The sequence below is a fragment of the Balaenoptera borealis genome, assembly GCF_965194805.1.
Source record: "Balaenoptera borealis genome assembly, chromosome: 21".
Lineage (NCBI taxonomy): Eukaryota > Metazoa > Chordata > Mammalia > Artiodactyla > Balaenopteridae > Balaenoptera > Balaenoptera borealis.
In genome coordinates this window covers 3916937-3938021 of record NC_138880.1, presented here as the reverse complement: position 1 = coordinate 3938021, position 21085 = coordinate 3916937, and the positions used below count along the sequence as shown (strand labels likewise).

Below are 21085 nucleotides of genomic sequence, written 5' to 3'. Positions count from 1 at the left end.
AACTTAGAAGCCAAGTGAAAGCAAATTGTTTCCAGAAGAGAGTGAATGAGTGAATCAAATGTTACTGGTTTATCCAAGAAGATGAGGACAGAGAATTGATCATTTTCCTTGGATTTTCTGGCACTGATCTTTTAAAAGTTGACATAACTCATACAGGGATCCCACAATTCCCTAAAATTGTAACTTTCATTATCGAGAGGTGAATAAAAACTTTTTTTTTTTAATGAGAAATGATCATTCTTCAGAACAAAATAATATGAACATAACCTGGAATAGAGATTGCATAGGAAAAAAGGAGAACAGAGAACATCTAAATGAAGGTGGGAATCAAGGTGTTAAGAAGCTTTAGAATAAAGTTAAAAGGCAAGGGACAAGAGGATAGTGCAAATATTTACAAAAAATTTACAAGTAAAATATACAAAAAAGTGTTAGTAGTAATATTTTAAAAATCTAACAAGTTCATAACAGATAACTACCCCATTAGAAAAGTGAACAGGACTTCCCTGGTGGCGCAGTGGTTAAGAATCCACCTGCCAATGCAGGGGACATGGGTTCAATCCCTGGTCCAGGAAGACCCCACATGCTGTGGAGCAACTAAGTCCATGCACCACAACTACTGAGCCTGTGTGCCACAACTACTGAAGCCCATGCGCCAAGAGCGCAGCAACGAAGACCCAATGCAGCCAAAAATAAATAAATAAATAAATAAGAAAAATGAACAAAGGATATAAATAGGAAATTCAGAAAAGAAGAAATACACATGTCCAAGAAGCATAACTTAAGATGTACACTGACAGTGTAAATAAAAAAAAAAAAAAAACAACCAAAAAAACCCCCACACAGCCTAATCACAGAGACTTATTATATCTAAATAATTATTCTATTATTGAAAAGGATTTAGAAAGGACTGGATTAGAAGACTGGAAGTATATGTCCCAAAATATTAATAGTGGTTAAACTGGATGGTGAGATAATCATTTATGTTACTTTTCTATTCTCCTTTTATATATTTCTTAGATTTTCCTACAGCAACCATGTATCATTTTGTCAAGCTTTTAATTTATTTATACACAAAGCAATTGCCTGGAATTGGCAGTTGAGTATGAACCCCAGGAGTTACTCTTGTAAATAAAATATTGCTGATGTCACAGTTCCATTTCTTAAGCAGAACTGTAAATTTCTCAGATATAGGTCATCATGTTGTAATGACAGTTGCATTGCTCATTATCTAGGTTAAGGGCTTCTTAGTGGTTTTTTCACTTTGGCCCCTGCCGCAAAAGGAGGGGAATAAAACATAAAATATCTTTTGACACTGGTTGGCATATCTGTTAAAAAGTTTAGTATGGGAGGCATTCCTGTGATCGGCAGATTTCATTCTAGGCTCCTGCCGCAGCCTTACAGGACTCCTCTGCAGCGTGGACTGCATTGCGGTCTACGTACTCTACTCGCACCCCATCATCTTACATACCCCACCATCTGAAGTTTTGACTTCAGAGTCAAAACCAGACTTCCCTTCTAGGGAGACGACTGCAGAAAACGTTATGCCTGGGAAAACAGGTACAACGCCTTAGGAGTCCAGGTTTTCCCATAGGGACCCAACGGGTTGTAATCCTGAGGCTCCCATTTCCCGTCCGCCAAATCTAAGCTTGGGTCCACCATCCTTCTCCCGGTCCTGCGCGCTCCAGGCTCCTTTTTCTCTCTCGCCATTGAGGCCCCGCCCCGGCCCCGCCCCCTTGCCCCTGGGGTTCCGGCCCCGCCCCCTTGCCCCTGGGGTTCCGGCCCCGCCCCGCCCCGAGCGCGTGACGTCACTCGCGCGCCGCGCGCTGCCCCACCCCTTCAGACGCCCTCATTGTTCAGCCAGTCGCTCTGGTTTCGCCGCTTTGGGTTGGTCCTGCGTCCTCTTCAGGTCCCAGCCCCTCCCGAAAGCTGGGCGAGGGGACCGTGCCTGGCTGTGAGCTCTCTGCGGTCCTCGGGTGCAGGCCACCATGAGCAAACGGAAGGCGCCGCAGGAGACGCTCAACGGGGGCATCACCGACATGCTCACAGGTTAGCCCGGCCCGGCGCTGCTGCCTTTCTCCTCTCCTCCCTCCCCGCTGCTTTCCCTTCCTTCTCTCGCGTCCCGACAGCCCAAGGATGGGGTTGGCCCCTCGCAGCCCGGAGTCCTCCGTGCGGATCTTCCTCCGGCGCCGGTGGCAGATTGTCAGTCCTGCTGGGGACCCTTGAGTCACGCTTGGACTGCCCTTGGCCTGGCCGATGTACAAGCGGGGGTCCCTGTCCCTTAAGAGGTCGTTACGCCCCCTTCCAGGAAACTCAGTTCTCGTTTGTTTACTCGGTTCTTGTTCACCCGAGCCTCTTGTTGCCTTTTCAGAACTCGCAAACTTTGAGAAGAACGTGAACCAGGCTATCCACAAGTACAATGCCTACAGGTGGGACGGGGCGGCATTCTCTGTTAGTATGCGTTCTCGGATGTGTGGCAATTAACGGGGCTGAGGGTCCAGTGGATATTAGGACCGTGTGTAGGAGGAGAAAAAAAGCAAGAACTGAGGGTATTGACTCTGGTGGCACTTTACTGCGATATTTCTGGGAGAATTTGGGCAGAGTTCTGTAGGATTAGTTTTGATTAGTTGCCAATTCTGATTGAAAATAGGCTAATACGTATTTTTCCCATCATCGAACGTGAATTACTGACAATGCAGTTTGATTTTAAGTCATAATGAAAGATAGTGGGTGAGGTCTGTGCTGTGAGATAGATGTGGTTCAGGGGACTCTTTCCATCTGGTTGGTGTGCGGCTGATCTGTCACCTTTTGGATCTCATCCTTGTCCATTTCACCAGGGCCGTTATCCTAGCCGTTAATGCCACATCTGCTTGCTTCCGCCCCTTTAATCTGTAAACATGTCCAAGTCCCTCAGCTCTTAAGAGCAAAAACAAAGCAGTCTTCTTCACCTCCCTCTGCCCTCTAGCTAGCACCTTTCTCTTTCCTCCACTTTACAGTTAACCTTGAATAATCTGTATTCCTTGCCTGGATTTCCTCATCCCCAGTCATTCTTTATCTCATTGCAGTGTAATTTCCATCCTGCCATTCCTCTGAAAAGGTTCTCACCCATATCTCATCTTACTGGGCTCTCAGTGGCATTCATCTTGACTCCCATGATGGCACAACCTTCTGTCCTTTCTCCTCTTCTATCTTACCTTTTAATGTTGGTAGTTCCCAGAGGTCTGCCCTTAGCCCTCTTTTCTCACTTTTATACTTTCCTTGGCAAGCTTACCATTCTTGGCTTTGAATACCAGTCAGTGACTCCAGATCTGTGTTCACTGCGCTTTTCTCCAGATTTTCAAGCCTATGTTACCTTTGTCTCTACCCTTTCAAAACTAAACTCAACTCCCATCTTTCCTTCTCATTCACCATAACTAAAAACTGATTACACTCCCTTTCTTTACCTCCTGTGACTTCCTCTGTAAAATATTTGTACTGTTGTCCACACATTTGATGATCTCAAAATCAGAGAGAGATTCAACCCCGTATTCTACTTGAGTCTTAGGAGGCTTCAGAGAGGAGGTGTTTAGTCTTCAAGGAGATAAGGGAGAGGAGGAACAATCTAGAGAAAGGAAACAAAATGAGCCAAGGCACTGAGACATGAAGGGGTATTGCATTTTCTAGGAAGTCAGTAATTCAGTTTGCATAAGGGGTATAGTCTGAGTGGGCCGTAAGTCTGGAAAAGCAGGTGATGCCCTACCACCCCTGCAGGCTCCTCCCCACCCCCCAGTCCCCATATACGTTTCTCTTGATGTGACCAAAGTATTCTCTTGAATTAAATACTTCCTCTTTACCTTGATAAAACCCCAAAGCATCTGCATACAAAAGGCCTTTCCTGATTTAATTCTTCTTCCCTTTCAGGCTTTGTGCCATAGTGCCAATTATGTGGAACTGCTTGTCTTTGCTGAAACAGTTTCCTCCACAAATTGCCCTCAACCTGCCTTTCCAGACTCATCATCAGTAACATGCTAATACAGAAGTCGAAATCCAAATCTGAAGGTTATATGTGCTAGAACAGAGTGAAAAACTAAGGCTTCAAAGGCTATCCAAAAACTACATTTAGCATTGAAATTATAGACAGGATACCATCAGTGAGCTCCCAGGGTGGACCCAATCTGTCACCAGACTACTGAGCTAGGTATGTGTGGAGATGGCAAGGATACAGGTCACTGCTTTATGTGGAACCGAAATGAGAGCAATGAAAAAAAAGAACTGGTACAAGGACATAGGGGAATACAGTTTTAAGCCATGAATTTAAAAATAACCATCCATAAGCCAGTTTGGTATGTAGTGGTTTGAATACTTCTAGGTGGCACATTTTTTATGAAAGAGAGTTATGAACAATTTCTAAAAACTAGCTATTAAAAAAAGGCTCAATGATATTTTCCACTTAATCCCAGAAAGGAAAGGCTACTGGTTTCCTGAATCTCCCTAGTTTTACATATACGGTTAAAACTGTGTTATTCTCAAATGCGAGGGTTTTCAGGATACTTTTACAAGTTAGAGATGCAGGTGGTCTGTCAGCTCATTGAGTTTTAAATTTTTACACGGATGTGGAAAATAAGTTATCTTGGTGAAAGTTTAAGCTGCATATTTGTTTGTATGTATATTCCAGTTTAAGAGAAACTAATACTTTTCTGGCTTTCTAATTGGTTTTCCTTTTTTTTGTTACTTGTAGAAAAGCAGCATCTGTGATAGCAAAGTACCCACACAAAATAAAGAGTGGAGCAGAAGCTAAGAAACTGGTAAGTTTAGGGAGCAAGTTGATCGAAGAGCTCACACATGTACGGATCTGATGGGTTCCCACAAAATGAAATTTGCCTCCGAAGCTGCCTTGGCCCACACGGGCAGATTTCACTGCTTTCTTGGAATAATATTAATGCTATTTCAAGCATACTTTTTCAAGCTTGGAGTGTTTTTATTGGGGGAGGGGGTGGATTTAAACATGTTTTTAACCTACGTAATTACAATTTTCTTTCTCTACTTTGCCATATATATATGTACTCATTCTCACACTGCATTTCAGCTTGAGTGTTAGTCCTCAAGGAGAGTGTGGTAACAGAGTGGTACTAGCATGTCTGCTCGCTAGCTGTTCCTTCTGGTCCCCAGGTATAGGAACTTATGTGACTCATTGTTCCCAAGGAGATCTTACCTACTAATAAGCACATGATTAAGCCCCTTTGCATATTATGGCATTTAGCCCTGTTCTCTGGAATTTCCATGAAGCCCTGTATGCTATAGTGTCACTCAAAGGTGGGACTTGGCATTCTCTGTTCTAACACATCCCTCAGGTGATGCAGGTGTATGTAAAAGCCTGAGAACTTCTGTTCTAGAGGAAGTCCACGACAGCATTGTTGTAATTTCAAAAATTGGAAAACATCTAAATGTTCTCCTGTAGGGTATTTTTAAAGTAAATTATGATACATTCATACAATAATACACTATGCGGTCATTAAAGATGTTGTAGTTTATTTATCGATATAGAAATTTGTTCATGATGCATTTTTAAGTTAAAGCACTTTACAAAGCAGTATGATTCTATTTTTGTAAGAAAAAAGTAGGCGTATGTATACACACACACACACACACACACACACACATATACACGCACGTAACTTTGCATATATATATGAGCAAAAAAAGAAGTCAGTATATAGCAGATGTTAAGTGGCAAGGTTACAGGTTATTTTAATTTTCAGGGTGATGAAATTAACAAGTGATTCTAATATTTTCTTTATGCAACTTTATATTTTCTAATTTTTCTACAACAGAAGTTAATTTTGAAAAAGCAAGGTCACTTAGAATTGTCTTATTAGGGCTCCTCTTTTGCCAATCATTTAAACATTTTGTCTTTGCGAGAATATATTTTTACTAGTGCTCAATTTTCTGTGTCCTTTGTTTGAAAACTGGTCATGTGATGATCATTGTGTTTTCATTTCTCATTTTTTCCTTTATCTTTTAGTGATTTGGTAAGCATAATATTTATGTGACTTCTATATTTTTTATTTTCTATGTAGCCTGGAGTAGGAACAAAAATTGCTGAAAAGATTGATGAGTTTTTAGCTACTGGAAAATTGCGTAAACTGGAAAAGGTAAAATGCTAACTTATTTGTTTGCTTATAGTGTCTGCCTTTATGGCCGCTATCACGTAGCACCATTGCAGGGTGGGTGACGTCATCCGCCCTCTGCTAGATTCAGTGAGAAAAGGAAGGAGCAGTTTATGGCTTTGTAAGTGTCCTGTATTTTAAATTTTGAATATTGTTCTTATAAACTGTTCACTTATTTTATGTTGCATTTAAGAGACTATTAGCATCTGTGATAGAATTACTTCTTTATTTTCAGTACCATTTAGAAGGGAGATTATAAACTTTGACTAAATGATTGTTATCTTTTAGAATTTCTATGCTAAACACTCGCAAGCATTTTTATGGTTTTATTTCACCCTGATGATAGTCATTATATCACTTCTGGTCTTTTTATGAATAAGCCTTTTAAAAGTATTGGATAAATTAGAGAAGAGCCATCTTCATCTGCTTTCTTACTCACCTGTAACCACTGGGGTTTTACATGAATCCTTCTGCATGGGTTATCCGGGCAGTGTTAATGGCTCTTCAAGTCTCTTAGCAGCCTAGTGTATTTCTAATAAGATCATCTGAGTCCTCAAAGCATTCCTAAATCATTGTAAGACTTTTTTTTTTTCCTTAAAGATTCGGCAGGATGATACGAGTTCATCCATCAATTTCCTGACTCGAGTTAGTGGCATTGGGTAAGAATTATTTTTTAAGCAGACACAGTAGTAGGGTTGTTTAATTTTTTTATCTCAGCCAAACTAAAGTACATGCTGTTTCTCTTCAAAGCCTGTACCTTTCCACCTCTGCGCCTTTGCCCATGCAGTTCACTCACCCATATTTTACATGTTTCAGGCTGGTTCTTCAGAGGCTGCTGCGACTTTAAAAGCCCCATTCAAGGCACATGAATCCAGTTTGAGTCCCCAGCCAGAAATAATCTCTCCTTCCTCTAAGCTCCATTAGCACTTGCTCTGTGGACTTATTATCACTCCCTCCAAATTGTGGCTCTTTTGCCTCTCTGAGCGTGGTATTTATCTTAAACATTTAAGCTTTTTCTGTAGTACCTGGCATATGAGCTTGGAACAAGCACTCAAGTATTTCCTAATGAAGGCATCTCTTAAATTTGAGCTAGCAGAGGCTTCTTTGACACTGGAGAGAGTAAAGGTTAACACTGAAATATTAGGGCTGCAGTGCATTACTTAACTCTCATCTTGATGGAATGAGGCCATTCTTTTAGGTATATGATGATTGTTCCTTAATGGCAACCATTTGATGAATGTTATTTTAAAATATATTAAATTCCTAAACCTAGTATACTGAAAAGGAGCATGACTCCTTGGGGACCCAAGACAATTATAAAATGTTAATATTTGTTTAGAGAGCGTCTGTTACATTATTCTCATTTTCCAGGCAAGAAAACTGAATGCAGAAAGTGAGATAGCTGTGGCAGGGCCAGAATCAGAACCTAGGTCTCCCGGCTCCCAGTTCAGATCTGTTATTTCTATGCCACATTGCCTTCCTGATATGAATATCAGTTTCTGTACTACACAGTTTCTGTACCAAGGCTCTTTGTCATTAAAATCTCAGTTTAGATATCATCTGAGAGGCCTTTCCTCACCACCCAATCTAAAGAAGACCCAGCCACTCTGTCATATTACCCTATTTTAATTCATCTACCAGATATTTTTCTTTGTTTATATATCTGTTTATTGTCTCTCTCTAACCACTGGAATGTAAACAGGTAAGACCAGGGCCCTTATTTGTCTTATTCCTGCTGTATTTTCAGCACTTAGAAGAATATCTGACACATAATAGGCCCTCCTTAAATCTCATTTGAATGAATGGTTTTCAAGTGCCTGTATGTCTGGTGTATGAATAATGTACATGGGCATTATGCCACCTAGCTGCTTGGATGTCTTTTTCATATCTAAATTTATGACTGTCTTCCTAGATTAAGGCTTCAGTAATTTGAACATTACCAAAGTAACCACACAATAGTTTAGCAGGTGTTTTCTTTAGCTCAACAGTAGCTTTTATGTTTGACGAGAGGAGACATAACTGGTTATTTGTTACAAGGATCCTGAGTTTCACCTGATACTGAGATAATGCTCTTCTTTCTTTGTAGTCCATCTGCTGCAAGGAAGTTTGTAGATGAAGGAATTAAGACATTAGAAGGTGAGTCTGTACAGTAGGTCACTAATTTCAGGTCAGATATAGTCCTGAAGGACCATGCTCTAACAAACTGGAATTTGAAAAACCCTTTCTCAATTAGTAGAAACAAATGGTAAGATTTTCTTTTTAACTCTACAGTAGAGAACAGATATAAAGTATAGTTTATATTCCCATTTTAAACATGTTTTGGTCTATAATTTAGAAAAAAATCAAAAAGAACAAGAAGTGGTTTCTTGGTTTAAAGGCAATGATTCACTTGTAGATTTTTAGACAATTTTTAAATTGCTTTTGTTTCCATAAAGTCCTATGCATTCAGCCTAAAAGCCAAGTTATGTATATTGAGAAAAATTCTGTCAAGAGGCTTGCAATGCTTATTGAAGGGATTTTTGCTTTCAAAGAAGTGATAAAAATAAAAGTCAAGTAATTATAAAACATTTTCCTTAAACCTAATATAGCAATCTTTTAAATATAATTTATCTCTTCATGCTTTCAAGGGTGTATACTATATGGATTCATTACAGCACATCTGTGGCACTTGGGGATTAATATTTGTGGGCTCAACTATTTATAAGCAACCCAGATGGTTAGGTGGACAGATTTTGGAGACTGACCTGGGTTTGAATCCAGTCTCCACCCCTTTATTAAAATAGATGACGGTGATGCGTCAGTCTCTCAGCTACAAAATGGTATCATAATATCTCTCTCATATGATTTAATGCAATAATGTATGTAAAAGACTTAGCAGAGTGCTTGGTACCTAGTAAGTACTTAAAAATAGTAACTGACTCTTAAAAGGCATGATTAATTAGTAATATTATTAACTTAAGAATTTGTGTGAGTCACATAGCTAGAGAATGAATTGTTCTATATATGCATCTCAGAGAGGGTTTGTGCTTTTCTGCTTGTGGCATATATAATTTACCTAAGTGAAATATTGGTTAAAGAGGTCAAGAGTTTGTTTCTCAAAGGTATTCCGTTGCATCCCTTGGGAGTGTCAAGGATCTACTGTGGTGGTTTTACATTATTTCACCATTCACAGATATGTAATGTAATAGCTGTCGATATCCCTCTCTCCGTATATAACAAACTCAATATTTCTGTGGCATTTTCGTTCATATACCTTAGTGTTTTCTGTGTGCACACAATTATGAGAAATATTACTTGCTTATTTTTAATAATAAAGGTGCTTATTTTTCTCCATTTTATGTCTCCAGAGAGAATTTATGCTTGTGAATATAAGGGTGACCATAGGAATTGCTTTTGAAGCATACTTATCTTGCCGTTTCTTTAACAAGGCTCACTCCTGTGCCTGTACCCACTAAAGGACCACCCAGATGGAACTCGGTCACTTTCAATTTAAGATATTACAGTTTTCTTGATTAAAAAAATGATACTACTACCTCTCCTTTCAATGGGATTTTTAGCATAGTGCCCGCACAAATCGGTGCTCAATAAATATTAATCCAGTGAAGGAGTGAATGAACAAATGGACAGTATGAATGAACTTCTCCTGCTGCTATTAACTGTAAATTAAGCAATATAGGTTCTTAGAAGGCTGCTTTTTGCTATACTCAGTGAAGTTTGGTATGATCCTGGTATGTTTTATCTACTGTTCTATGTAACTATAATTGAAATTTTGATTCAGTAAATAAAAATGATTATGCAGTCAGTGTTGGGTTTTACTATTGACTTGAAGAATCACTTTTATCTAGTTCTTAATATCTGAAAGTTTTTTTCATTTTCTTTTCAAAGTCATTTCAGTGTGTTTTCCAGGTTGTTCTTTGAAAAAAAGGATCACTGAATTTAGCATTTTTTTTCAAAAATGTTTAAATCAGCATCTCAACTTTATTTATCTTCTATACAGATCTCAGAAAAAATGAAGATAAATTGAACCATCATCAGCGAATTGGGCTAAAGTAAGATAGCAAATTTTCTTTTGACACTTGAAATGTAAAAGTAAAATTTTTTATAGCCATTCTTCCATACACCGTAAGTCTTCAGACTTAGCTAAACACAGCCATTTTACTATTCAGAAATGCTAAGATTTGTTGCAGACTCCTGTAGAGAATAAGCTTGTATTCACACGTGTTTTTTTTACTGCCCTCTAGTTTGTTTGCTTGTTTTGAGTATATCCCACATTCCCTTGACTTTAGCTGGGAACTTCCCCTTAAAATACATAGAACTGAGGGCCTCAGTCAGTCAGGGTGTTTATTTCATGCTTACATTGTAGAAAGCACTGCCTCTGAGGTTAGGATATAAACAGGTTCAGTGTAGCTCTTAAGAAGTTTAGAGTCTACCTGAGAAGACGGGACATGACCATGAAACACTAAATTTTTTTAAAAAGGGAAAGGAAAAAAACCCATACACCTAAATACCAGAATAGGAATAACTAGTAGACTTGTCGTCTGTCAGCATGGGTAATTACTTTGTCAAGTGCAAGATACAGACCCCCCCCTTCTGACTGATTATTTACAGCACGTAGTGTACACGCATAAGCATGTATCTCCTCTGGTCTTAGGTTGTCTTTTTGGCCATTCAGTCCTAATAACCTTCTGAACTTCCCTGTTGATGCCTTACCACAATATTTTAAAACTTACACTGCCTTTCCAAAACTCTGAACCAGTAAAAGATCAGGATGGTGTAGTTCTCACTCTCCTTGCATTTGCGTAGTAAATGGAGATCTTCTGAAGAACTTGCTTGTTGTGAGAATTGGTTTTGAATAGGCACTTTATCATTCTTAGATGTTATTTAATAGCCTTATTGAAATATCATTTCATATACCGTGTAATTCACCCACTTAAAAGTGTGCAATTCAGTGGTTTTTTATATTCACAGAGTTGTGCAACCATGACTGTAGTCAATTTTAGAACATTTTTGTTATCCCCAAAAAAGCCCAAACCCATTAGCCATCACTCCTCATTTCTTCCCAACTGCCCTTCCCTCCCCCAGCCCCTGGCAACCACTGTTCTACTTTCTGTCTCTATAGATTTGTCTATTCTGGATATTTCATGTAAATGAAATCATAATATACAGTCTTTTGTGACTGACTTCTTTCACTTAGCATAATGTTGTCTCGGTTCATCCATATTGTAGGATAATATTTTAAAATACAAGTATTTTTCAGGATTTAAGAGCAATAAACTGTAATCCCTGGATTTGCCAGTAGGGAGCAGTCTAACTTGGAACCATATTAACTTAAATATATTTATTTACTCTTGGTATGTGAATGTGAAGTTTATTTAAAATAAGTTTGGATGGAATATCTGGAATATCACAAAGCATGACACTTAAGGATTTTGATCCAAGTTAAGGAATAAACCTCTCCGCACCCCCCCAATTTTACTCTTGTCGTAATGAATTTTAGTCTTGATTTTTGAAAGATCTGCTTGTGTAAGGACACTTGATAAGGTAGGCAGTTTAATTTCTAAGATTCAAATTTCACAAAAAATCTTTTGTCTACTTATTCTGTCTTTATAGGTATTTTGAGGACTTTGAGAAAAGAATTCCTCGTGAAGAGATGTTACAAATGCAAGTAAGAGTGTGCTGAATTGTATTCTTTGATTAGGATTGAGAATGTCAATTGGTGAAAAGCCATTTTTAGAATACTGACTTAATTTTTCTTCTATTAGGATATTGTACTAAGTGAAGTTGAAAAAGTGGATTCTGAATACATTGCTACAGTCTGTGGCAGTTTCAGAAGAGGTAACATACTTCCTAAGCTTAGGTTATTCATGCCTTGCTGTTAAAATTGCCCAGTGTATATGAAAAACATGGATTAAAAAGATGTAATTTATGTTACTTTATAGATTTACTAAGATCTAGTAGTATTAGCTAAATTTATTTGTTTATAAATGGGAATATAAATTAGAGGAAATTCATCCTGATTTTATTATAGGATGGGTTTTTTTGATGACTAGTTCTAATAAAATTATTATAAAATAATTTTAGGTATATTAAATATTAATTGTGGTTATCTGGCTAGATGCTAGTGAAGCCATGAGTAGTTTTTTTGTTTGTTGTTTTACTTTATTTAATTTTCTAAGTTTTCTGTAATGGATCTAAGTTTAATGTCTCAGAGACATCAGTTCAGAACCAATTCTCAAAACAACCAGGTTCTTCAGAAGATCTTGATTTACTATGTGAATGTGAACAAAGTGAGAACCACACAATCCTGGTCTCTTACTGGCTCAAAATTTTGGAAGGGTAACCTAAATTTTAAAATATTATCTTAAAAAATTGAAATAGAACTTTATTTAAAACCTTGAAATAGATGTCTGACTGAATCTCTGGCCACCTCTGGAGTTTTGCTTAGGAAGTGGTAATAGGCTATCAGAAATTCTCTGGGTAGCTGCTATAAGAATCTAGCATTCTTATCTATGATGCCATAATAGTCATTGTTACCAGTACTCATTAAGTGAATTCATTCAGAAGAATTGAAATGAATTTTCTGATTAACCTTTGCAGAGTTAGAGCATATTGTTTAATTTGAGATTTTTAAATATTTAGTGTTCATAGATATATTTTAAAGGTATATTTAAATGTTATTTTTATTCATTATTGAGTAGTTACTTAGGTACATTTTTAATAATATTTAACCAATTGTATGCAACATATATCTAACATCAATTACTGTTGTTATCCCAGATTCTGCTGTTTACATCAGTATACCTGAATAGTTGGACAGAAAATTGAACTCTTTTAACTAATTCTGAATATGAAGCACAGTGAAATAGAAAGTTAGGCTGTGAGAAGTAAGACTCTTCTATGTGTGTCATCACCTTGGTTTTGTGTTTGCCTAGTTGATAAATTTACAAGGAGAATTCCATACACATTTTTGCTGTCATAGGTGCAGAGTCCAGCGGCGACATGGATGTTCTTCTGACCCATCCAAGCTTTACCTCTGAGTCAACCAAACAGGTGCCTCAGAATTTATAAGCAAGTGTGGTCGGTCTTACACAGCAGTGAATATCATTTTCTAAATGGTAGTTGGATATTTTCAGAATGAGTTTTTGTTCTAATCTTTCTGAAAGTCAGTTGAAGTGTTTTGTACTGACTGAATCCGTTGAGAGGCAAAGTAAGTTGTTGGAAGGAATATGCGTTGTTTGTCCACAAAGAATTGGCAGGACAGTCTAACATGTGAAAGAGATGAAATTTAGTAAAATACTTCCAGCATTTTTTATTGTCTATCAAGAAACTTAACCTCTGTTAGAAGACCCATGAAGGCAAAATGCTTTTGATTTTGGAATATATACCTTTTAAAGATGAAGCAGGTAACTTTTTGTTTAATGAAACAGATAAAGACAAATGATGTCTATTTGGGGGTATCATGATATTGGTGAAGAGTGGTGGTTTCATTTGATAAGATGAATTTCTGTTAGAAAAAGTACTCAGAACATAGGAAAACTAGGCATTTCTGCATAGAGCATCAGAAAACTCATTTTAAAAATGCTCTCTTGCTGTAACAGAGTAATTGCTTTTTTTCTTATTCCCTAATTATGGTTCTATAGCCAAAGCTGTTACATCGTGTTGTGGAGCAGTTACAAAAGGTCCGTTTTATTACAGACACTCTGTCAAAAGGGGAAACAAAGTTCATGGTAAGTACTCGCTTGAGTTAACACATTTAAAAAAAAAAACTGTGGAGACTGTCCAGTAACCATTCTGAGTGTGACCTCACTGTACCTTAGTGTCGTAAGTAAATAGGACATCCTAGACCTTAGAGGAGATATATTCTCTAATCTGAGAATATTTTAGTAAAGAGGTTTTTTTTTTTGTTTTTGTTTTTGTTTAATTTATTTTGTTGCATCAGGTCTTAGTTGCTGCAGGCGGGCTCCTTAGTTGCAGCTCAAGGGATCCTTAGTTGTGGCATGTGAACTCTTTGTTGCAGCATGCATGTGGGATCTAGTTCCCGGACCAGGGATCGAACCCTGCATTGGGAGCGTGGAGTCTTAACCACTGTGCTGCTAGGGAAGTCCCAGTAAAGAGTTTTGTTCTAAATTCCCCACTTGTAAATAATCTGTGCCATTGGAATAGGTAATTGGCATAATCTGCTATTTTTAAAATATCCATAATGACTTTGATACATTATATTTTTTCCCTAAAATAGCAAATACTCTTTGACTCAGAATATATTAATAAGTGAGATTAGAATTGTCTGAAGAGTATTAATCTATTACAAGACCAAAGAAAGAAGGCATCAGGGTATGTGATAGAACGTCCAGGGGAAGAACCATGCTGTGTGAAATGATAAGTAGGGGGCTCGTAGAGGGGGCACCTGTGGAGTCGTCCCAGTGAAACCCATTGTGATGGACCATCAAAGTCCTGTGTTCTTCCTAGGGGATTAAGACTTGAGGATTCAAGACAAATAGCAAATGGATTAAAAACATTAATAAATGGTCCTGTATAAAAACCGAAGGCAAACAGAAATCTAGGGCTAATGTAATAAAGGCTTACATTTATCTGCTGCTCACTTAAATACAGCATTTGGGCGCTCTTTTCTCCATGCCCCCCTTTTCCTAAGTCATGTGACTGAAAGGAAAGAGACTATGCTTTTGGAGCATGGACATGCTAAAATTAGCAGGGGTCTCACTGTGCAGATTCGACAGTCTTAGCCAAAAGTAGAAGAAGATGGTTGAGATAGGTAATTGAATTACCTTGTCATTCAAAAAATGGAACGGTGGTTGCCAGGGCATGGGCGGGGCAGCGGGGAGATGGGGAGTGAGTGTTTATGGGGACAGAATGTCAGTTGGGGAAGATGAAGAAGTTCTGAAGATGGATGGTGGTGATGGTTGCACGACAATGTGAATGTACTTAATGCCACTGAACTGCACACTTAAAAAGGGTTAAAGTGGTATATTTTATGTTATGTGTATTTAATCATACATGCAAAAAAACATGTCATTTGATTCAGCATGGTGATTTTAATGGGCTATGAAAGTATATTGCCTAAGTTGTCACACTTTATCAATATTTTCAAAAGAACTTCGGGAAAGGTAAAAATAAAAATTCTAGTCAGTTTTTGGGAATCACATTTATGATCTGTTCTCCCTTGTCTGTCAGGTTTTGAGCTCTTACTCTATGCCCAAAAATATATGCACACATGAGATATTAATAAAAATAGGATTTGTACATCCATATGAACATCCTTTTAAATTTAGATTGACTTTAAATCACTCAAAAGGAATGTGCATAAATCTTACATTTAAAGAACATTCAATCAATCAGATAAAATTCTAAAAATCATGTGCTAGACAAGTTGGGTTGTTTTTTTCAAATAGTAGGAAAGTGTCCTGGTACTCCACTGGGGACCCCTTCTGGCCTGACTCTCTTCCTTCAATAGTCATCTCTGTGAAAGCACTGGACTCTCTCCGGGGGAAGTGCAGCAGCTGTTTTCAGAGTTAGCCACCGGGAAGGTGTTTACACAATAAAAAAGCAGAAGCATTTTTTTACAGTCTGAACAGTATTCTTCTGTGGCCAAAGAGATCCCGAGGAAAGACCTACAGAGGCTGTAGTAACCCAGCTAGCAAGAATACAAGGAAAAATTACAAGCTGGTGGGCTGGGTGTAACCTGCAAAGGAAGGTGGGTGGCCAAGTATATGAGCGTAAAGGGTTGCTGACATAGTAGAATTGGGTTGTCCTAGTAGCTGCTCACAGAAGAGAAGTCCTTTGTGTAGGAAGGTCAGAGGCAGCCAAATCCCAGGGACGCTGCAGAGTTGGCCGGTTCAGACCTCACAGTACATGTGGTATGTGAAAGACTAGGACCACTCACCCATCCTAGGGTACGGGCTGGAGTTGTGGGAGTCTTGGCTCTATCTTGCCTTCCGTTCTCTCGGTCATACCTGGCAGCACATGTACAAGTATTGCCAGAAAGGGAATCCTCCAAACCTATTTCCAGAAGAAAACAGGTTAAAAAGTAAGAAAGCAGGCTTTTTGTTTGTTTTTAAAGTATAGAAAACTTAGACCACAGTAAGAGACTAAGGCCTTTATGTTGTGACATAGGAATCCATCTTAGTGGATGGTCTGTATATAAAGTTTGTATACTGCACATGTAGTTCATGTATTTACTGAAGCTTAGAAAATGCAATGTTTGAGCCTGCTGTTTTGACATTTATAATTAGTATTTGTTAGGATGAGAAGCACTCCAGGTCAACTTTCAAATCATTTTATTTTGGAGGCAATAAGAAGTGATTTGTATCTTGTTGCAAAGACGGTGGGTGTTGGTATGTTGCATGGTAGGAAAGTAGATTTGGATACAGAGGCTTTAAGATCTTTTGGCTCCATTACCAATTTGTTGTGTGACATTGACAAGTTGCTTTACTTCTCTAAGGCCTTCATTTTCTTATTTATTAAATGATATCCTTGCCCTCTGTCAAAGGACTGTTATGCAGATCAGATTAAGTAATATATGTGGAAACATTGAAGGGTTTGTACAAATATCTTTTGAAGATACTGAATCTTCAAAGAGTTGTGCAGTGTTATACTAGTATAACACATAATAATAATATAAAAAAAAATATATTTCTATTTGGAAATAGATCAGTTGGAGAAAGGTAGTAACCTGGAAAGAATTAAATTGGGGAACAGAAAAAGGGATAGAAAGAGAGAAGATGGTGCTATGAAAGAACAAAGTGGGGAGAATGAGTGTCAGTAGGAAAGAGAAGGTGTGTTCAGTCAATGCACCAAATACATACTTAGCATCTACTACATTCTAGGCTCTGCTCTGGGAGCGTGGGATAGATCAGTGAATTTAAGTAGAACTTTTATTTGAGGGTATGGGAAGGGACTGCTACTTAACAATGAACATATTAAGTAGGTAAAACGTTAGGTTAAGATAATAAGTATTATCTTTTGAAAAGAAAGGGAGTGCAGAAGACGGTATTAAAGGGGACGGCCTTATTGAGAAGATGAGACCTGGGGAAAGACTTGAAGTAAGGAAGTTGGGCAGGCAGGTCTCTGCGGGGAGAGAGAGGCAGGCAGGAGTCAGGGCAGTGACCCTGAGCGCGTGAACATGAGCAGAGATCACCAGAGGAGTTAAGATCTCTAGGTTTCTGAAAGGAAATTGGCTGCAAAATGACTTCAGCTTATGAAGTGGAATAAACTCCACTCCATATCGATCCACTTGATTTCAGAACATCTTGTTGCACTGACTAAATAGTTTTAAAGATATGACCATCTGTGTGTTTTTTAAGTTATCTTCAAAACATCAATTCTCTTAAACTAATAGTAATCAAAGCTTAGGAAAGCCAGGTTATTCCAGATCTTCTTGTAAACTCAGGGCCTTTAGTTAATTGAGCTATTCTTCCTGTGCATATAGTAACATTTGGAAGAAAAACCAATTTCCTCTGCATTTAGATGCCTTTTTACTTTATATATGGTGAGTACCACTCAAATTTTAGCATCTCGTGCAGGTTTGACCTCGGAGGATGATTTTCTGTGAAATATCTACAGCGAGGATTCACAGGACAGTAGAAGATACCTTGGCTACACTGGGGAAATGAAAGAGGTTCTATTTCAGACAGTCAGCATGAAGCTACCTAACTGAAATGCCAGACAAAACTAATCCACTCAATCGAATAAAGAATTTACAGTAATACAGAGAAATTCTTTAACATTAGCACTTCAGAAAAAGTGTAGGAAATAAAATTAGCCTTGAGGAAAGGAACAAAGCCATTAGATGAAATCCTATTACTGATGTGACAAACAGAAAGATCATTGCCTGTGGGTTCAGACATCCAGATCAGCAGGGTAATGCCTCATGGTAATTCCATTTGAAGGTTGAGTTGGAACTTGTTAGTGCCTAAGAAGGTAGGTTTCATATTTGAAGATAAACAGGTTTCATTAATCTCTCAGGAATAGGAGTTGCTAAAGAAAATACCCATTTTAGATTTTAGATTTTGATTTTTCTGTGTTGCTGAGTGAAAAGTATGTCTTTTAGTGACGTGTGTACCAACTCGACTGCTCTTTAGGACCAGAAGCCTGTCACTTGTGTAGTTTTCTTAGAATGTGGCATTTGAAACGTTAGATTTGAAATTCGGTGATGTTTGTATTTCTTTCTACATATTTATGCGTTGCCGCCCAGTCCGTAAACTTTCCCCATTTTCCTGGAAGAGGAAAAGATAACAAAACAGACCTTGATAATTGTTGTTTTAAAACTGCAGAAGTATTAAAAAAGAAAACTGCAGAAGCATAATGAAAACTCACCTGTAGAGAAGGAAGAAAACGATCCTCTAATTTTCTTATCTTTTAAATTTTTCTTAATTTTCCTCTCTCTGTCTTTTCTAACTTCTGGGAGATTTCCTCACTTTAAGTTCTTCTACTTCTGTCATATTTTAAATTTTGATTTAAATCTTTTCCTTGAGTTTTCTTTTTCTGTAGAATTCTGTCCTTATTTCATGGATAAAAATCTGTGATCTGAGACTATCACTGATAGCTTTTGTGTCTGTTTTCTTCTCCCTGAGTAATCATTGTTTCTTCCAAGTTGCTTTTTTCTGTTTGTTTTGGTCTCTGTCTTTCACACTTTCCTTGATTATCTTCTTGTTTAGAGTCACACAAAAGCCAGACCCTCATAACCGGAACCCTTGCCTGCTGTTTCATGTGGTTTTTTAGTTATCATGAAGCACAATAGGAAGGCAGGGATAATATATAGTGCATAGAAAAGCTACTAAGTTACAAGCGCTCACAATTCTAAAACTGCCTCCATTTAAAGCAAAAATAACTTCACAGTTAACAATATTTGATTAGAATTAAGCCTTAAGTTTAAAAAAATCTTTAAACATTATTTTTAAATATACGTTTTAGGGTGTTTGCCAGCTTCCCAGTAAAAATGATGAAAAGGAATATCCACACAGGAGAATTGATATCAGGTATTACTCAAAATTTGTTGCCAACCTATTAACTTTTCCCTTCTTTTCCCCTTTTCCCCCTCCCTCTGTATGTCTTGGAATTTGCATAAATGTCTAAGACCCCTTTTCATTCCAAAGTGCCATATGTCCCTGCAATAGACAGTGTTTAGCCTGAAAGTATGTAAAGAATAATGACTGTCTACAGAATCTACTTTTTTATCTCTGGGTTCACCATGGTGCCTTCTGCAGCTCAAAGTAGATCCTGCCTGGGGAGAGTTGGTTGTAACAAGTGATACTGCTTTGCATTTGTCCACACCTCTTGCAGAGCATAGTTTACTGAAACCTCAGCTAACTGCAAGGTTGAGGTCATTTGAATGAATGGTCTACCTAATGATGGTGTCCTCTTCAGTTATTGGACCACACAGACTTGTTTTGTGCCTTAATGATTTTATTTTTGCTAAATTGGAAATACGTAGTAAAAGATTGGTGAATTGTTTATTGTTTGTAGGTTGATACCCAAGGACCAGTATTACTGTGGTGTCCTCTATTTCACTGGGAGTGATATTTTCAATAAGAATATGAGAGCTCATGCTGTAGAAAAAGGCTTCACAATCAATGAATACACAATCCGTCCCTTGGGAGTCACTGGTGAGTATTTTTGTCTGCATTAGAGATATTCCCAGTCATCTGGATATTTTGGTTTAGCAATTTTGGTTTTTCTAAAAAGCCTTTAAGTAACCATGCCAGTTAATTGCAGTTTCTTTGGTATTGTTAGTCCCTCAGGCAACAAAAAAAGCTTTAATCCATAGGTGCTCCCAGGCCCTCAGTTGAAGGCCCATGATGACAAGATTCATTTATTTCCAGCTCTATTAGAATGGATTAAATTCTTTCTACCTCTGATGGTCAGTAAATAATCTTATTGATCTAAAGTGTTTTTGTTTTCTTAAATGTATCTCCAAGACTTCCAAAGAACCCAGGTATTATTGCTTTTAGTGCCAGGCCAAACTTGGTAGCTTTGGCCCCAAGCTTTTAAAGTTTAAAGAGTAAGAATTGCTTAATCCCTGTTTTATAGATGTTGCTAACATTTCACAATATACTATGTGGTTTACTATTCTCTACTAGGAAAATGAAGATTTTGTCTTTTTGTCCTAAAAGTGTTTTTCATCCCTGGTAGAAGAGGGCTGGTTTGTTCTCACATGTCAATGTGTATACAAACCATGTGAGGACCTCGTTAAGTGCAGATTTTAATTCAGTGGCTTCTGCGTTGCCGGTAAGCTGCCAGGTGGTGTCAGTACTGCTAGTCCGGGGACCGAATTTTCAGTTGCAAAGGAACTCACTAGAGTATTTTCTCTAATACAATGGAGATCCAGCAGACAGAAAAATCATGGATTAGGGCCGCTTCAGATGGCCAGAGTTGGGATACTGAGGTTCTTTGTGTAGCGCCGGTAATACGTGTGGCAAAGCACAGACACAAGCTCATGCAGGAGGGGGAGGGCAGTCAATATCTTTTTTTTTGAATGGCTTGGGGACTATTTTCTTTTTCCTCTGAAAGTGAGTCCTGTATAGCTCTCAGTCCTGAATCCTCTAAACTCCAGAACTGGTTCATGAGGAAGGTTCTGTTCTCCCTCCTTGCAGGAGTTGCTGGAGAGCCGCTGCCCGTGGATAGTGAGAAGGACATCTTTGACTACATCCAGTGGAAATACCGAGAACCCAAGGATCGAAGTGAATGAGGCCCATCCTCCCCGGCACAGCCCAATAGGTCTTAATTTATTTCTTAACCTTTGCTACGTAAGGGTCTGTGGTGTTTTTAAATAATTGTTTCTTCATGCTGTAGCTTGCATTAGTCAATAAAACCTCTTGTACTATTGTCAGATGATCTTGTGCTTATTTTATTAGCAAATATGTTTAAATTTATATATTCTGTTCGTGATCACACTTTACTAAGGGTCAGTGGAGAGGATTAAGAGATGA

General features: G+C 38.1%; 1 protein-coding gene across 2 annotated transcripts; it reads left to right on the top strand.

Moving 5' to 3' along the window:
* Positions 1–1847: 1847 nt before the first annotated feature.
* Positions 1848–20981, top strand: POLB (DNA polymerase beta). 2 transcript variants are annotated; one of them, XM_082374742.1, is made up of 14 exons: positions 1848–2046; positions 2369–2426; positions 4715–4781; positions 6054–6128; positions 6744–6802; positions 8230–8279; positions 10141–10192; positions 11754–11808; positions 11906–11978; positions 13123–13193; positions 13784–13870; positions 19071–19135; positions 19623–19762; positions 20750–20981. In XM_082374742.1, exons 1-14 carry the CDS (start codon positions 1986–1988, stop codon positions 20842–20844), a joined length of 1008 nt encoding a protein of 335 aa, XP_082230868.1. In that variant the 5' UTR covers positions 1848–1985; the 3' UTR covers positions 20845–20981. The 2 variants fall into 2 exon arrangements, with proteins under 2 accessions (XP_082230868.1, XP_082230869.1); XM_082374743.1 differs by having other exon boundaries at positions 1975–2046; positions 2369–2448.
* Positions 20982–21085: the final 104 nt, after the last annotated feature.